Source organism: Myotis yumanensis, unplaced genomic scaffold (genome assembly GCF_028538775.1).
Source record: "Myotis yumanensis isolate MYYU_CA2020_CCGP unplaced genomic scaffold, mMyoYum1.0.hap1 SCAF_3, whole genome shotgun sequence".
Lineage (NCBI taxonomy): Eukaryota > Metazoa > Chordata > Mammalia > Chiroptera > Vespertilionidae > Myotis > Myotis yumanensis.
Window position 1 is genome coordinate 121,913,193 of NW_027223754.1, and position 18,509 is coordinate 121,931,701.

Genomic DNA, 18,509 nt, shown 5'->3' on the forward strand with positions numbered 1-18,509 from the left:
GGAAATGTAGTGCAAGCCTACATTTTAGAAGTGAATGAATTAAAGCCAGCTGAGGAGAGGGACTTGGCTACAGCCCTTTGGCTGCTTGGTAACAGAGCCAGGACATGAGCCAGTGCCCCTGACATTCAGGGCAGAGCTCCCACCCAGCACCACACTACCTTTATCAAATCTGAGCCGCGCTTTTTCATGACAGCGCTCATCAACTGGGCTGCAGCCAGAGACACCTTAGCCCTGCTGCCCGTCAGCTCCTCCATGGCTGTCAGCACCAGGTTGGTGAGCTGGCTCTGGGTGAAGTACTCTGCAAAGGCCTGCAACAGGGTGGGATCACATGGTTCGATGAGTCTGGATGCAGGGCTCCCCCTGCCTGAGACAGCCTGTGCCATTCCTCCTGGTGAGGGAGGGCTTCTCTTGGGAGCTTCTGTACTTCTGTCCTAGGCTTGTGCTATCTCCCTAACTCCTAGAAGACCCTTTCCTGGGGACAGAGTCCTGGAGATGGAAGGGAGGAAACAGTGGTCTCAAGTGCAATGTGGGGCTCAGAGGTCAGGGGGTGCAGAAGCAGAACCCCGGGAGAGGAGGGCTGGGGCTAAGATCCTCAGTGACATCTCTGAGTCTACGCATTGCTCACAAAGCAGCATTAGCATGAAGCAAATGCTTCTGGGGGAACAGGGAAAGACAAGGATTAGGACCCATGATGCTCAAGGAGGGACAAATAGTAGCATGTGATAGGAAAATTTCCCCCAAAGGAAAAGTTCCCATCCAGTAATAGAATGGGGAGAGAGACAGGATAGGAGTCCCACCCCAGGAGTCTATAATAGCGTGTAAATGAGACGCCCAGGCTTCCCTCACTTTGTCTCTGGTCCTGCTCCCTCACCTCGGCAATCTCAACAGTGTTGTTATAGAACAAATTGGTACTATAGGCTTCATCCATGCCCTCTTCTATCCACAAGCCTTGTATTTTCTTCTTCATCTCTGAAACAGAGACACCCAGCCCCACCTCTCAGACACTCAGAAGGCATGTTAAACTCCCCCTTTCCCACCTTCTAGCCCAAAGCTCCTACTGAATTAAGTCAGCTTGGGGCTATGTATGTCCTTTGGGGCTGAGAGTAGAGGAATGGGCATTCAGGTAAAAAATGGTGGGAGCTGAGGTAAAAGACAAACAAACTATCTTGCCTGCCTCAGAGCGGAGATAGAATTGGGTAAAAGGATGGGGCTGAGCCAAAAACGAAGAAACTAATTCCAAAGAAATATTTCCTATGTAGGTATTTTTTCCCAAGAGATTATCTGTAGATGTTTGGGAGTAGGTTCCTCAATGGAAATGAGGTACTCCAGCAGCTTCTTGGCTCTCACTGTCTTGGGACGAGTGTGTGGGGATGGCCAGGCCTAAGTGTGTGGTTGGAGGGGGAGTGGTAAGAGCAGGTTCCTCATACGCTTTTTCTTCAAGAGGATACAGTAGAGGTGATACACAGCCTTGGCAGACAGGAAGCAGATGCTGTCCACTGGGTCCTGGCAGCGCATGGCCAGCAGCTTTACCAAGCGCCCCAGCCGGGTGAATTCAATTTCCATCTGGGGAAGGAAGCTGGAAGTCACAAGTTATCCCAGCCATTCCCTTAGGCTGAGCTATCACAGGAAGAACTCAGAGGAGGAAATGCATGTGCCAGAGACATGAAAGGTGAGACTATGTGAGGTTAATGGGAATGGAATTCGATAGATGAGTTGTGGCCATAAAGGACATCAGAGGTCATCGTTTTATAATTACCTTGCTCTATCCCCCTTCTTTGCCCCTTGACACCCCACTCATCTGTCAAGTCTAGTTCAATGCCACCTTCTCTATGAACCTTTCCCTGCCCGCTCAACTTGTAATTGTTTGTTTTGATCTTTTAGTCCCACTATATTCACTTTATATATTCATTATCACCTGCTATTTAAGTTTGTTCTATGCATGCCTCTGTCCCCAGTGGACTGTAAGGTTCATCAAGTCAGAAACTATCTTGGTCATCTGTGCATTCGCTATAGCACCTACCACAGTGCCTGGCACAAGGCGAGTGTTTAGTCATTGCTTGTTCAGACAAATAACGTCAAACTGAACCAAGTGGGATGAAATAAAACTGATGGTTGGAGAAAAAGACCAAGTAGAAGATGAGAGAAGGGAGAAAGGAGAGAACAGGATGGGATGCACAAGAGAAAACAGCATGGGCTACGGAGAATGAGGATGAGGATGAGTGACTGAGGCTAGGTCATATATATGATGAAGGTAGGGGTAAGGGCAACCAGACAGGGTATGAGAATTCAGACTCCAGGGCCCGCTCCACTCACACTGAAGTCCTCCATTTTTGCTGTAAACTCCAGAATACGCGCAGCACACCACATGGCCCGTTCCCGCTCGTTATCCTTCTGGGAATTGAGCCAAGGATCCATAATCTGGAGGAAGAAGATAATGAAAGGAGAGGCCCATTCATCTGTGTCCCAGAGAACAGAAAGATATTCTTGAACCTGGCTTTTACAAAGTTTCAGGGCAAGAGTTCTGACAGCAGGACCTCTTTTGCCAAGAGGCAGGTTATATGTGGGTCTGGCACCAGAGGTTTCATTCTCTCCTCTCTCCTATCAAGTATACACGATATTAAGTCTTCCAGCCCCATATTTTCCCTTTGTCTAGGTGATAGAAATCTCCTCAATTCCTACCCCCTTCCTTCAGGTTCAACAGTGGCTCGCAAAATATATCCACTCTATTCACTTCAGTGATTCAACATACCCCTGAGTTCCCCTACCGTCTGCCTCCCATTCTTCAGTAGAAAAAATACTTGGTGATAAAAAATAACAGTCACTGCGTTCACAGATTCCAGAGTAAAGTGTGTGTAAATCTATTTGAAAAATATCATTATAAATGGTTTCACTTGAAACACAATGGAAAAGTGTCTCACCTTTGGTTAATTATGGGTCCCAAATACCACTGCTACTTGTCAATCTACAGTCATCATTCTGATAATGATACAACCACACAGACCGTGATATATAATTGAAAAAGAAGAAGAGTAGCAGGTGAAAAATCCACAACCAACTCAAAAGAACACTGATGCTGCACTGACCAGAAGAAACACGTCCTGCCCTAGTCAGTTTGGCTCAGTGGATAGAGGGTCGGTCTGCGGAGGGTCCTGGGTTTGATTCTGGTCAAGGACACATGGCCGGGTTGCAGACTCGATCCCCATTAGGGGGTGTGCAGGAGGCAGCCAATCAATGATTCTCTCCCATTATTGAAGTTTCTCTCTCTCTCTATCCTTCTCCCTTCCCCTCTAAAATCAATTTTAAAAAATTCTTTAGGAACCAAGATGGAGGCATAGAAAAACACCGAAAATTGCTGCCTCTGACAACAACTTCAAAAATACAACTGAAAGACAGAACGGTCATCATCCAGAACCACAGGAAGGCTGGCTGAGTGGAAATTCTACAACTAGAAGGAAAAAGAAGAGCACACAGACTCAGAGGCACTACGAAAGTGAAGTGCAGAGGTAAAGAGGCTCTGGCGCGCGCAGAAAGGGGCGGGCACCTGAGGACTCGACTGTCTTTTTGAATTGGGAGGGAGTCACAAGCTCCCGACTGCTCTGAACTCTGGTTCCGGGAAATCTCTGGGGTCCCAGGGCTCATATGGGGAGAAACTGGACGGTCTGGCAGCAGGCAGAACTCGGAACTTGAGGGCGGCTTTCCCTCAGAGGTGCTGGCAGCAATTACCAGGACACTGAGAAGGGCGCCCCCTTAGGGCAGGGCTGAGAATCAGCCATAGCTGCTTCTCCTCCCTGTTGATTCCGAGACCCCGCCCCTTCCAGGCTGCTGCAAAGCCTTTTGCATATGAATGCCCGGGTCCTTTGCAAACTGACAATTACCTAACAAATTGCAGCTGGGCCAGACAGACCCAGAACTTCTAAGAGAAGGCCCAAGGCCCCACAGCAGCTTGCATTGCTTCTCAGCTGGGCCTCATCTGGGAACCCCCAAACCCCAGGAAGAGGCTTAATTAGCACCTCCTTAGATCCAAGAGCCAGTGTACCCAGTGGTCAGAGTGGGACCACCCAGATTATAACTCCTCAGATTCATAAGGAACACACTCAGGGGGCAGACTCAGTGAGCACCAAAGCCACACTGAAGCAAGTCTTGCCCCAGAAGGGTGTCTTCAGCACAGAAGTTCTCCCACTGCAGACACAGCTGATTCTCTCTGTCAATTGGCCTGGAGGTCAATTCCTCCTAGTGACACCTAAAACAACCAAGGCATAACTACAACAAGACTGTGCACAAAGCCCACAAGGGGGTGCACCAAGAGCGTCCACCTCAGGTACTGGGGAGGCTGAGCCACTGGGCCCTGTAGGACACCTAGCACACAAAACCACTCTACCAACACAGGGAAGCAGACAAAATGCAAAGACAAAGAAACAGGTCACAAATGACAGAAATGGAGGACAGCAAACGACTGGATATAGAGTTCAAAACCACTGTTCTAAGATTTTTCAAGAATTTTATGGAAACCGCCAATAAATGTAGTGAGATCCTCAAGAAATCTAATGAGACACTCGTTGTGATAAAGGACCAACTAGAAATTAAGCATACACTGACTGAAATAAAGAATATTATACAGACTCCCAACAGCAGACCAGAGGATCGCAAGAATCATGTCAAAGATTTGAAATACGAAGAAGCAAAAAACACCCAACTGGAAAAGCAAAATGAAAAAAGAATCCAAAAATACCAAGATAGTGTAAGGAGCCTCTGGGACAACTTCAAGCGAACCAACATCAGAATTATAGGGGTACCAGAAGAAGAGAGAGGGCAAGATATTGAAAACCTATTTGAAGAAATAATGACAGAAAACTTCCCCTACCTGGTAAAAGAAATAGACTTCCAAGTCCAGCAAGCACAGAGAACCCCAAACAAAAGGAATCCAAAGAGGACCACACCAAGACACATCATCATTAAAATGCCAAGAGCAAAAGACAAAGAGAGAATCTTAAAAGCAGCAAGAGAAAAACAGTCAGTCACCTACAAGGGAATACCCATACGACTGTCAGCTGATTTCTCAACAGAAACCATGCAGGCCAGAAGAGAGTGGCAAGAAATATTCAAAGTGATGAATAGCAAGAACCTACAACCAAGATTACTTTATCCAGCAAAGCTTTCATTCAGAATTGAAGGTCAGATAAAGAGCTTCACAGATAAGAAAAAGCTAAAGGAGTTCATCACCATCAAACCAGCATTATACGAAATGCTGAAAGGTATCCTTTAAGAAGAGGAAGAAGAAAAAGGAACTCTTACCATTTGCCACACCATGGATGGAACTAGAGAGCATTATGCTAAGTGAAATAAGCCAGTCAGAGAAGGATAAATACCACATGATCTCACTCATTTGTGGAATATAATGAACATCATAAACTGATGAACAAGGACTGATCCAGAGACGGAGAGGCATTGATTGGACTGTCGGGCCTTGGAGGGAAGGTAGGGGAGGGTGTGGGTGAGGGGGAAAGATCAACCAAAGGACTTACATGCAAGCATGTAGGTCTAGCCAATGGACACGGACAGCGGGGGCGGGGGGGGGGGCCTGAGCGGGGGGGGGGGGGGGGGGTAGGGGGTAACGTGGGTATAAGGACACATATGTAATATCTTAATCAATAAAAAAATATTTAAAAAATTCTTTAAAATTGAATAAAGTCTATGTCTTACAATGGCGTGTCAACATCAATTCGCTGTTTTTTGTGTGTTTTTTAAATATGTTTCTATTGATTTTAGAGAGAGAGGAAAGGAGAGGGAGAGAGATAAAAACATTGATCAGAGAGAAACACTGATTATCTGCCTCCTGCATATACCCTCAAACCCCCTCACTGGGGATCAAGCCTGCAACCCAGGCATGTGCCCTGGCCGGGAATTGAACCAGTGACCTCTTGCTGCATGGACCACTGCTCAACCACTAAGCCATACTGGCTAGGAAATTCCCTGGCTTTAATAGAGGCTTTATGTACTATTTGTGCAACTCCCAGTGAATCTACAATCCATTCAAATTTAAAAGTTAAGAAGAAAACCAGTAGCAAAATAATTACAAGCAGTCCAATATCCATCCATAGAGGACTGATTGAATAAACTATATTACATGCACACAATATATGAAACCATAAAAAAGGAATATATCTGTGAACTGATGTGGATAAATGAAAAAAGCAAGGTCAAGAGCACTGAATAGAATGTGCTAACGACTGTGTAAAACAGAAAGGGAAATAAGAATATAGCATAAACAGAGATTTGTTTATTTTCACAAGAAAAACAGACAGGACAAACCAGAAGTTAATGAAAATAGTTATCTATAGAGGGTGAGTGGGAATAAGGTTAAGAGGATCAGTTTGGGAGCAAAAATTCTCTGAGTAAAACTTTACATGGTTTTACTAGTAAGTTTTTAATTATGTGAATCTTTATATCATCAAGCTCTTCAGTTAAGTAAAAGAAAAACCCTAAAATTTAAGAAAAACAAGTCTAAATTATATCAATTGACAATATAATCATACAGAAAAAAATATTTCAAGTAACTTTTGAATGCCATACTCTGAATATAGTCCTCGATCACCTATATTTTAATAACACGGGAACTGCAAAGAAATCTTGAACTCCCTGTGGTAACTGGGGAATAGCAATTTCAGGAGAAAGCCAAAGTATCCCAATGACATGAGCATAGAGTAAATCAAGTCAATAAAAAGACAATTTTAAAATGGGCAAATCATTTGTACCTGCACCTCACGTCTTTGAGCCAAGCACTTTGTAAACATCTCATTTGATTACCAAATGACTGTATTAACTAGGTACTATATGTCATTCCAGTTTCCAAGAGAAAACTGAGGCAAACAGAAGGTAAACAACTTCCCAAGACCACACAGCAAACAGCAGAGCCACGATCTGGAACCATAGTGTATGGCAGTCCAGAGCCGATGTTTTTAACTGTTAACTGCTATGCGGGAGCAGTGGGCAGCTGAGAGAGAAGCTGGCCACAGCTATGGCTGAAGGGGAAGAAGGAGGAAGCTTTCTCCTCTAAAGGCAAGACCAACATTAGTTATTCGATCTTAGCCCTTATTATCATTTCCCTAAAAGCTTTGCACCCAACCTTCATCAGCAGTTCCACTTCTTAGTTTTTCTTACTGTGAAAATAAACAGTCCCTAGACAGTTCTCCTGGTCAGTTCCCAACTGTACTAGGTCGATAGTGTCCCCCCAAAATTCATGTCCACTCAGAATCTCAGAATGTGACCTTGTTTGAAAATAGGGTATTTGCAGATGATTCAAATTAAAGTGAGTTCATACTGGATTTGTGGGTCCTAACCTAATGACTGCTGTCCGTATTAAGAGCCCTAGCTGGTTTGGCTCAGTTGATAGAGGGTGGCCTGCAGACCAAAGGGTCCTGGGTTAGATTCCAGTCAAGGACACATGTCCAGGTTGTGAGCCCAATCCTCAGTGGGGGTTGTGCAAGAGGCATCCGATCACTGATTCTCTCTCGTCATTGATGTTTCTCTCTCTCTCTCCATCTCCCTCCATCTCTGAAATCAATAAAAACATATTTTTTTAAGAAAGAACACACACACACACACACACACGTAAGAATGCCCTGTGAAAATAAATGGAGGCACAGATTGGAATGATATGTCTACAAACCAAGAGATACCATGGGTTGCCAGGAGTTACCAGAAGCTAGGAGAGATGCACAGAATAGATTCTCCTTCAGAGGCTCCAGTAGGAACCAAACCAGCCACAACTTTGATTTTGGACTTCTGTCCTTTACAACTTGAGAGAATGTATTTCTGTTGTTTGACGTCACTTCCTGTGGTATTTATTTATGGCAGTTCTAGGAAATGAATACACCACGAACCTGCAAGCAGTTCTGGATCTGGGTGGGCATCTCAACAATAAGTGTCTCCAATAGTCTTAGGAGGGATTGCATGGTCCCCTCAAACAGATCCTGAGGGGGAAAAGAAACTCAAAAAATTGCCAACCTATCAACCCCAACCCTCCGTCTAAACTGCTCAGCATTCTGGCTCTCCCAGCCTTCCTTGAGAAAGCCTGCTCCAAAAACTTCCCTACATTAAAGCACTACTGGCCCATCATTCACTTCAATAAATCCCTCTGTTGTTTCACCAGAGCACAAATGTCTGCCTGGTGTGTAGTTTGTCCTGGTGGACTGGAAGTTCCCCTGCAACGTAGCTACCCCGCCTCCTCCATCCCCACTCCCTAACTCTAGCTCATCTGGGACTCTGGTCCCAGGGGTTACAGCTTCAGTAAGCAGCCAGGACTGACAGGCTAGCTGGTTCCAGGTGGGAGGAGGACTGGCCTGGCTGTCTGTAGAGTAACTGATTCACAAAAGCTAGGACAGTGGGTTTCTCCCTCTCATCCTTTAATGAACCAAGTGGCCTTGCCCAAAGCCTTATAAAGAGAGTAGGTGATCTGCCAAGGAGGGCTTCTAAACGTAGGGCCTGCTGGGAGAACCAGAGCAACATTGTGATAGATCCCAGCCACTAACACTGAACAGCAGGGGAAAAGAAAAGAAAGTCAGCTCTCCCTGGAATAAAATACTCAGAAGAAACCTACCTAGGTGTAAAGCTATTTGTACTGGGCAGCTGGAACTCCCAGCTTGCTCCAAACACAGGGAAATCCTGTCAAAATAACTTCCTTATCCAAATCAGATTTACACTGAGGGAGGCCAGAGAAAACCCACCTCCGCCTTTTCTATATGTACCAGTCTTTCCTTCATGACATAACTATGAACTAAAAAATAAGAATTACCAGAAATCAGATGAAAAGGAGGCCCAAGATGAACAAACCAACTGACCTTAAAGAAAATCAAGCTAATTTGGTAAATAATAGAAACCTGTATTGTTAAATTCTCTTTAATATCTTCAGAAACATTTCAAGAGACTTTGGCATCAATAAAACAAGAACAACCAGGCAAGATAAAGGTGTAATCAGAACACATGAAAGAATTCCTAGGAATTAAATATATGAATATAAATTAAAAATTAAATCCCTCTTTCCTTCCTCAAGGAAACACTGCAGGCCCTATAAGAAATAGATTCTGATTGCTTGATCCTGGGATTCCCTGGATTTACATACATATCAACCGTTACTAAAATCATATTTGAACCTTCTAGTCTCATTCCAATCACACAGCAGTTATAAAGGGGAGGATCAAGTGTCTGCCTTGGGGCCAGAGTGTTAAAGTGGTGGCAGTGGTAATCAACGGGTAGAAGGAGGAAGTTAGATCTCAGGAGCAGAGTTCAGACTACATGACCTAGCAACCTCTTCTTCACAGGAGGGCTTCCTTCCAATGGTTTTGTGTTTTTATTAAAGAAGGCAGAAGACTTTTACATAAAACTGCCCAATCTATACTTCCTAACCTCTTAAAAAAAATAAAAAATGAAGCCAAAGAGACAAACATCAAAGAGTTACTTACCACATTCGCCTGGCCCTCCTTGGGACTAGATGCCTCCTTTCGTAACACTTCAATGGATGGCAGACAGAACACACTCTTGAAGCATGTTCCCAGGAGCTCTACTCTTTCTTCTATCTCTAAGAGGGGCCTGAACATCCTAAGATCCAGGGAGAAGTGTAACCAGTGTTGTCAGGAATAACAACAGAAAAGGGTATAGAAAGAGAAGATGGAAACAGAGGAATAAGTGGGAGCAAGAAACAGGAAGATATCAGAAGAAAGGATATTAAAAGAAGAAAGGGAGTAACAGTAAGAAAGTGTGAAAAGAGCCAGGAAGATGGAAAGAAAGGAACTAAGGGAAAAAGAGGAGGCATGACTATTACAGGAAAGGGTACTGCTAATTTGGGATGATATATTATTACTTGTTAGTTCCCCAGAGCTTTTGAGAGAACGGGACATCACTGATGGAGATGGAGGTGCCTATCAGGGACAGGGCTGAAAGCAAAAGGATGCCTGGGGCAGAATTAACAGCAAGTGCCTATGGAGATAGGAGAGGCCATCTCTCCTGGGTCCTTTGAAAATCCAATTCAAAAAAGAAGTGGCAGAGATTGGCCAGTAAATTCCTACTATTCCCTTATGCTAGAAGCAGAAGCAGAAACTAAGAGGTGGGAATCAACTAGGGAATAAAGAGCTGCAATAGAACCAGGTCAAGGAAGACAGAGTGGATGGTGTGTTGTTACCTGAAGTTATTGATGATGTTCATTGCCTTCTGTCTAATAGGGCTGGAAATGGAGTTCAATGGCTCCTCCTTGATTAGGTCCTAACACACACACACACACACACACACACACACACACCAAAATGATGGTGAACATATTTTTCTTGTTTGCTTCTGCCTCCTCCCACTCCAGGCTGTGTTCGTAAGAAGGTGGAATTTAGAATTTTTAGTGACTTCCAAAGGCTCTGAGGACAGCACCTCTCTCCTACTCCCCACCACACCTTCCCTACAGTACTCACCCCAGCCTTGAGGATGGCAAAGGGAACACTAAGGCAGGAAAAGGAAACTAGAAAATCTGGGCTTTTACCTTCAGCTCTAGCCTAGGAGTGCCATCAATGGTTTCCATGTAGATCCATCCTCCCTCCTCTCTGCATTCCCACCTCCATCCTCCTGCAAGATACTCACCAGCATGAAGGTAACAATTGCTAGCTTGTGGGGGAACTTGAATTGAAAGGCCATGTGCTGCTGCCTGCCCAGGGTTTTTGTCAGTATGATGAGGGCACTCAGGTAATCCAGCTTCAGGTCCTTATCCTGAATGAACCAGTATGCTCAGGGTTCTCCAAGGTGGCAATGGCTCTGGGCCAGGGCACACTACCTACACAGTCTGGGGGGTGAGGACCTAAGCCTTCTTTAGCGTTCCTTAGGCTGATGCTCTGCATCTTCCCTCTGAGGGTAGACCAGTGCATCCCTGCGGTGGAGAGAGCCACTCCTCTCACCAACCCCCTTCTGAAGCCACCCTCATGTTACTCTGAAATTAGGATAGATCAAGCTTCCCGGTCTCTCAAGGTATTGTCTTTCCCTTGAACAAGTTTTACCAAAAGATATCTGACTTGGGAATGGAAAGGGATTCTTCTCCAACCCTGGGGACCCATGCTTCGGACACATAGCAAAGGCAGGAAAGCAGTATGGAGCTCCTCTGCCTCTCCTGAATGCTTCTTCCTACAAACACTAGGGAATTTAGGTTTTACTCATCCCTTCATCAGAGAGGGCAGTGAAGAGCTCACTGGCAGGTTACGAAGCTCTGTCACAGGGAAGGACACACTTTGAAACAGACCTAAAGTTACTGTGGTCTCCTCCTTGGGCCGATTAGAGTCTCCAAGTAGCAGGATTAAGTGAAAGGATGAAAATGTGGGAGAAGTCCCTGTACTAGCCCCTGACTCCCATTTAAGGCCAAGCACCTTTTTCTTGGGCGGTAAGAGAGGACGTGGCAGAAATGGAAAGCTGGAGAAGTACAGTAAGCAGGAAGTACCTTTTCCAAAATGCAGTTGTGGTAGTGTTGCAGGATCAAGGCCAGCACGGCATCGAAATGCATGAAAATATCTCCCTTGCTCTCTAAAATAATCTTGCTATAGCTTAAGTAGATGGTGTGACACACAAGCACCCATTCCCTTCGCTGATGTTCCTGTAGGGGGGAGGGGGAAACAGAGGTTCAGAGAGGAAAAGGTTGCTCAGAGGATTTGGGAAAGAAGATGGGACTGTGGGATGGCGAGCAGCTTGGGGGACAGGGTGGGCATGTAGCTGGTGATACCAGGGCCTGAAATGCAGAGTAAGAGAAAGGGATCGAGGATGAAACTTTCCCACAGTTGTTTCCAGGGAAAGAGAAGCATTTATAGATGAGTCGCAAGGCCTCAGAGAAATGGGAGGCTGGGGTGATGGGGATGCCTTGGAAGGCTTTGTATGGGAGGCTGGTAGAGCACCCTGGGAATGACATCACCTTTGCCAGTGTGAGGATGGACGATGACTCCTTGTCAGTGAGCACAGCACTATACACTTTCAATTGCTCCAGGACTATCTTCAGATGTTTCTTGGACACGATGCTGAATGCCACAGCAATGCCCTGTAACAAAGAGAGCCTCAACCCCATGCCACAGTTCGGGGTGAACCAGACACATGCTATGTTCCCCCACAAGCAGGATATACATAGAGGAAGGGGAAGGGAAAGGAGAGGAAAGAAATGGAAGGGAATTTGGTTCTCCACATTTGATTTATTTAAAATCCGGGTGAAGAACCAAATATCTTTGCGAGAAGTAATTTAAGAAGTCAATTATTAAGAAAAATCATAGTCACAGATTTACAAAATCTTGGTATTGTCAAACCTAACCCTGTACATTTCAGAATACTTTTATAGGCACTAGGAATTCAGAGAATGGTTGCTCTGAGGAGGGAACAGAAGGAAGAACAAATCCCAGGCACCTTGCTGACAGGATTGGATAGCTAGTCAGAGAGGAGATGGAAGACAGGAAGACTTGCAGAGAATGCCAATATTTCTAGTTTAGGAGAACAGGAAACATCAGTAACTCTGACCAAAACAGGCAGGTGAAAAAGAGGCCTGTCTACGTTGGAAAGAGAGAGAAAAGAGTGAGTGTCTGAATGTGTTGTATGGGAGATCATGGCAAAACAACTCAGTGGTAATGTTGTCAGTGCCAGTGGGTTTGGGAATCACACCCTAGAGAGAGTCAAAAGCATGAAGACTTGGGGATTCTGTGGTTCCTGCCAGGAACAGTCTTTAACTTAACCCCTCAGCCTCATAGCAGGCCCTTTTGACTTCAGTGTCAGCTGAGTCTCTCCCTAGAGCTAATTGAACAAGGATGACTGGGCACAGAGCTAAGAAAATGCTCAAGCAGACATTCAGGTGCCAGTTGTTAGCAAATTGGCTCATTTGTGCTGGAAGGGCCACCATTCAGACTTTGCAGCAAGAGAAGACAGATGGAGGGAGCCTCAGGACAGTGACAGGCTCCAGGACACAGATCCTGGAGAGGAATGAAACTTTAGTGGGACTTGTAGACCATTGGATATCAGGTAGATAAAGGGAAAATTTTACCTCTTTAGAAAAGAGGGACTAGTGGAGCATCAGAAGGGGGTTCTATTCTGTCCCTCTTCTTATGTCCTCCCTTAGCCATGGCTACCACTCCTTCTGGTCATCATCATCATATATCATCATCATAACTGACATCATCAGAACATCAGTGCTTAATGTTTACCAGCCTTATACATGTTACTTGATTAATCCTCACTAATGCATTGAGGTAAATATTGTCATCCCCATTTAACAGGCAGGGAAAATATGTTTCCCAAATCTAGACACGTAGCCCCGGTTTGAGTTCCCGGTCTACATGCTTCTGTGCATGTCCACCTGACACTGCAACCCCTCCCAGTCAAAAACTAAGTACATCTACTTCCTCCCCCTTTGTCCTGGGTTCCTGGTCTTAGGGAAGGATACCATTCTCCTCCCACTTGGACCAGAAACCCAAGAATCATCCCAGATGTCCTTTTTTCTCTTATCTTTATCTTCTGCATTCAATCTGTTCCCAAGTGCTAGCAAGAGGTCACTTTTACTTCCTTGTCAAAGAACTCTGCACTCCAGTCCCACTGGACCACTGACTGTTCCCTAGATGTGCTCCCCAAAGTCTTGATCCTGAATCTTGACTCAGAATGTTATGTCAACTGGGAATACCTGCCTCCCTCCTTCTCCTAAACTCGCCCCAACCAACCCAAGTCCCAGCAAGCCTCAATGCCACAATGACTGCTCATGTAGCCTTTAGAAGGCCATTGAGTATAGTTAGCCGTTTCCTTCCTGTATATGTCTTTCTCCTCATTGATACTGTTTGCAACTCAGGCTTAGTAAATACCTGTTGCTGATCGTGGAGCTGATGGATGCTCTGGGAATCTGGCAGGAGAAGGGCCTTGGAGAGGGAGGTCCTAGGGCATGAACACCAGCACTACCAGTAATCAGCAAGTAGAGAGTGCTTATGTACCAGCATTGCTCTTAGTGGTTTTACATTTTAATGCCATCCTACAACACACATCACTTCTGTGGTATTCCACCAACAATGCACACTCTGAATCTAATCATGACGAAATATGAGACAAACCAAAACCGAGAGACATTGTACAAAATAAGGGGTCTGTGCATTTTTAAAATGTCCAGGCCATGAAAGATAAGGTTAGGAACTTGTTCCAGATTAAAGAAGAATAAAGAGAAATGACAACTGAATGCACGGCTTGATTCTGAATTAGACCCTGGAGTAAAATCATAAAAAAAAGAGTATTTTTCTTTTTCTCTAAAACACATTGTTGGGACAATTAATGATTTTCAAACTGGGTCTATAATTTAGATATCAGTGGTGTAGCAATGTTAATTTCCTGATTTTGATCATTGCACTGTGCTTATGTAAGAGAATATCTTTATTTTTAGCTATTAGAGTATTTAGGGGTAAATGAGCTTCATGACTGCAGCTTTCATTTCAGATTAAAAAAATATAGTAATAATGTTAGTTAATAAATTATGTAATTTATGAGAAAGAGAATGATAAAGCAAACATGGAAAAACATTTATATTTTGGGAATCTGGGAGAAGAATAAATAGGAATTCTTTGGGATATTTTTGCAACTTTCCTCTAAATATAAAATTATTTAAAATTCAATAAATCTTTTAAAGAAATATCCTATCAGGAAGGTACCATAGCCTTGTCTTAACGAGGAGGAAACTGAAGCACAGAGAGGTTCGGTAACTTGCTCAAGGGCCCAAAGCGAGTAGGTGGCAGAGCTGGAACTCTCACCCAGGTGCTCTGGTTTGCCAGGCCCACGCTTTTAGCCACCTTGCCATCCTGACTCAACCTGAAAATGCTTGGCCAATGCACTCTGCCTCACCTCCCTCTCCTGCACGTTTTCATGGGAAGTTTGAAGGATGGCGGAGAGCATCATCTTCACCAGTTTCTCACTTCTTGAGGTCCACAGGGCGAAGCCAAAGAATTTATAGAGAAAAGCCTAGGAAAGGTAGGAGGGCAGGGTCACGCATAGCTTGAAATGAGGGTAGGGCAGCATTTCCTATACTAGCCACCACCTTTGCCCACAGCCCATCCTCCACCCTGGCCCTTGCTCTCTAGAGGCTTCTGGATAAGGCAGTGATCCCATAGAGCAGGGGTTCAAGTTACAGGGAAGAGAAAGCTGCCTTTCCAATGTCTCAGCCTCTTAGGGATCATCCTTTAGGAACTTTCTCTGACCCCCATACCTCCCACTTACAGCTAGGAAATTAAAAAGTTCCTTAAACTTGCATAATTTTAAAACCAAAATTGTATAATTGAAGAAGTACATTTAGGTAATTCTTTCTCCCTCCTCTGAATTTCAGTGGCCTTTATCCTTGCTTTCTGCACACTGTCCTGTCTACCTTGTAATACCAGACTGTGTGGACTCACCACTTCCTTCTTCAGGGTCTGTGTACTCCCCATTTTCTCTGTGTAAAACCCTCTTCCCCAAGCTCTTCAAAATGTCTCATTCTCTTGCCCAAACCGGTTTGGCTCAGTGGATAGAGTGTCGGCCTGCGACTCAAGGGTCCCAGGTTCGATTCCGGTCAAGGGCATGTACCTTAGTTGCAGGCGCATCCCCAGCAGGGAGTGTGCAGGAGGCAGCTGATTGATGTTTCTCTCTCATTGATGTTTCTAACGCTTTATCCCTCTCCCTTCCTCTCTGTAAAAAATCAATAAAATATATTTTTCAAAAAATGTCTCATTCTCATCTTTCAGATATCACCTCAGTGAGCCTGCTCTGACCTCCGAAGTCCCTCTCCAGCTCATCACCGTTTCCTTCTTTCAGGGCTTCATCATAATCACTCATCTTCACTGTGGATTTGTTCCGTTAGTTCCCAACTTGTACCAACCCCACATCTCAGGTGAGAATGGAGCTCAAGAGCAGTGTCTACCCAGTTCATTACTCTGCCCCATTGCTATCAGTGCCTGAGGCAGTAGGCAAACAGGACATTCCAGCTGTTCAATGAATGCCTTAACTCCCCCCCTTATGGGTATCTTTTCCCCTCTAGCAGATGCTCATGGTGCCTTGCCCAGACCTCAGGGTTCCTTCCCTTCAACTGGCTGCAGGAACTTTTCTGAACAGCTACTCCCTGCAGCCTTGGGGGAGAACTGTCCTGAAGTGACTAGGGCCTCCTTACCCCAGATGCTCAGGAGCTACATTGTTCTCTCTCCCCTCCCTGCACAGGACCAACCTTGGAAACCTGGGCCAATGACAAACAACCTGGAGGCAGAGGGTACAAAAGCCCCCTCACTTGTCTCCAGGCAGGATAGACTCTGCAGTTTCCATGCAGGGCTCCCATGGGATCAGGCCACATCCTGGCTTGGCTTCTCCTCTCCCCTATCCTGTGCCCTTCACTCTATCACAAGTTCTCCTGAGAGCATTTCCTCGCCAAGTCACTTGATAAGAATCCTCACCTTAGGCTCTGCATCAATTAAACCTGACCTAAGGCACCTACTTTTCTGCTTCACTGGCAAAGACTACTCATCTTCCCAGACTTATCCACTCCTCTGCAGGAGACTCGTCTTCCCATTTTGCCCAGGACTAAGGTGGTTCCCCGGACACTGAACTTTCAGCACTAACATCAAAACAGTCTTGAACAAACCTAAACAGCGGATCGCCTCTGACAAAACTTCTCTGCCCAGCCCCCTCAGGCCTCCTCCCTGCTCCCAAGCACACAGGGCATATTTCCACCCTGACACCTACAAGGCTTAGAATAATTGCCCACTTTCTTGTCTATGCACTCAAGCAGATGATGCTTTCCTGACGGCAGAGGCTGTTTTTACATGAATACCTTGGGCCCAGCCCAGTGTCTGCTCTGCTCTAGGCATTTAGTGAACCCCTTTTTTAATCCTCATCCAAGGATATTTTTCCATTGATTTTTTTTAGAGAGAGTGGAAGAGAGAGGGAAAAACAGGGAGAAATATCGATGTGAGAGAGACACCTCAATTGTTGCCTCCAGCACACGCCCTGAACAGGGCCCAAGAAAGGGTGGAGTCTGCCACCAAGGTATGTGGCCTTGACTGGAATCGAACTTGGAACCCTTCGATCTACAGGCCAAAGGTCTATTCACTGAGCCAAACTGGCTAGGGCTAGTGCACCTTTTAAATAACTGAATTAAAAAGATCAGAATTCTCTCTTGCTTCATTTTGTGTCCCTAATCTACCAACCACAAAGATGTGCATACATTAGGTGCTTGGTAAGTACTGTTAATAATGAGAGAGCAAACGGTCTTGGAAATAAGGCCTCTTTCCTGGAAACCTCCAGAGCTCAAATAAAGTATTTCTCGGTGACAGGAAAACAGGAATCGAAATCAAGAAACCTGGATTCAGGCCTAGCCAGTTTGGCTCAGTGGATAGAGTGTTGGCCTGCGGACTGAACGGTTCTGGGTTCAATTTCAGTTAAGGGCACATATCTCGGTTGCAGGCTCCTCCCTGGCCTGGTCTCTAGTCAGGGCACATGCAGGAGGCAAACAATTGATGTGTTTCTCTCACCTAGATCTTTCTGTCTTTCTGTCTCTCTTCCACTCTCTCTAAAAAGTCAATGGGAAAATATCCTCAGGAGAGGAAGGAAGGAAGGAAGGAAGGAAGGAAGGAAGGAAGGAAGGAAGGAAGGAAGGAAGGAAGGAAGGAGGGAAGGAAAAAACTTGGATTCAGGTGCCAGTTTTACCAATAATTTTCTTAAGATTTTAAATCCTCCTGGATTGTGTTTCTTAAGCTTCAGGGTAGGGATGACAACAGCTATAGGTTATTTAGGCTAATATTTTAAAAATCTTTATTGTTGACACTTTATTAAGACTAAATTGGGAGCACATGGAAAAGCCAGGGCAGGACCCCAGGCCGTCACCACCACCAACCTTGCACTCTGTGAGGAAAGGAGCCCACATTTCTTCCTCAACTCTGTATCCCCAACATGAAGCACAGTCTGTGGCAGTGATGGCGAACCTATGACACGCGTGTCAGAGGTGACAAGTGAACTCATTTTTTTGGTTGATTTTTCTTTGTTAAATGGCATTTAAATATATAAAATAAATATCAAAAATATAAGTCTTTGTTTTACTATGGTTGCAAATATCAGGGTTTTATAAAATGCTGACACACCGAGCTCAAAAGGTTCGCCATCACTGGTCTATGGGATGCCCTCAAATATTACTTGAATTGACTGCTTAAATAGGACTCTAAAATCAACAATCTTTCCACTGCACCAAGTACAAGCTCCATTCTATTAAGACTATTAGGAGGTTTCAATGAAGACAACAGATGGCAAAGTTCTTGATAAAGCCTAAAAGGCTAAGCAAAAGTAAGACACTTTGATATTTTTGTCATGCCAGTGTAACGACCAGTTTGTGGTCCTCTCCACCCCTTGATTGCCAGGATGCAGGAACACTGGCTTGTTCTTTCCCCAAGGCCTGTACTCATTCACATTTCCTCAGCCACCTGTGTGAGCACCAGGTTTCTTCAGCATCATCCTCCACCTTCACCGCCCTCCCCGCG

General features: G+C 45.0%; 1 protein-coding gene across 2 annotated transcripts in view; it reads right to left on the reverse strand.

Annotated features, from left to right (window-relative positions):
• LOC139005265 (maestro heat-like repeat-containing protein family member 1) overlaps positions 1-18,509 on the reverse strand; it is a 56,151-nt gene that overhangs the window by 34,433 nt on the left and 3,209 nt on the right. Inside the window, exons 6-14 of one of the 2 annotated variants that reach the window (XM_070407560.1) lie at positions 14,863-14,979; positions 11,927-12,049; positions 11,462-11,614; positions 10,618-10,743; positions 10,175-10,254; positions 9,459-9,594; positions 7,881-7,970; positions 2,314-2,418; positions 159-308 (exon numbers count right to left, since the gene is read on the reverse strand). In XM_070407560.1, coding sequence (XP_070263661.1) covers positions 159-308; positions 2,314-2,418; positions 7,881-7,970; positions 9,459-9,594; positions 10,175-10,254; positions 10,618-10,743; positions 11,462-11,614; positions 11,927-12,049; positions 14,863-14,979 — 1,080 coding nt within the window. The remainder of the gene's footprint in view (positions 1-158; positions 309-2,313; positions 2,419-7,880; positions 7,971-9,458; positions 9,595-10,174; positions 10,255-10,617; positions 10,744-11,461; positions 11,615-11,926; positions 12,050-14,862; positions 14,980-18,509) is intronic. The other variant, XM_070407562.1, reaches the window with a different exon arrangement.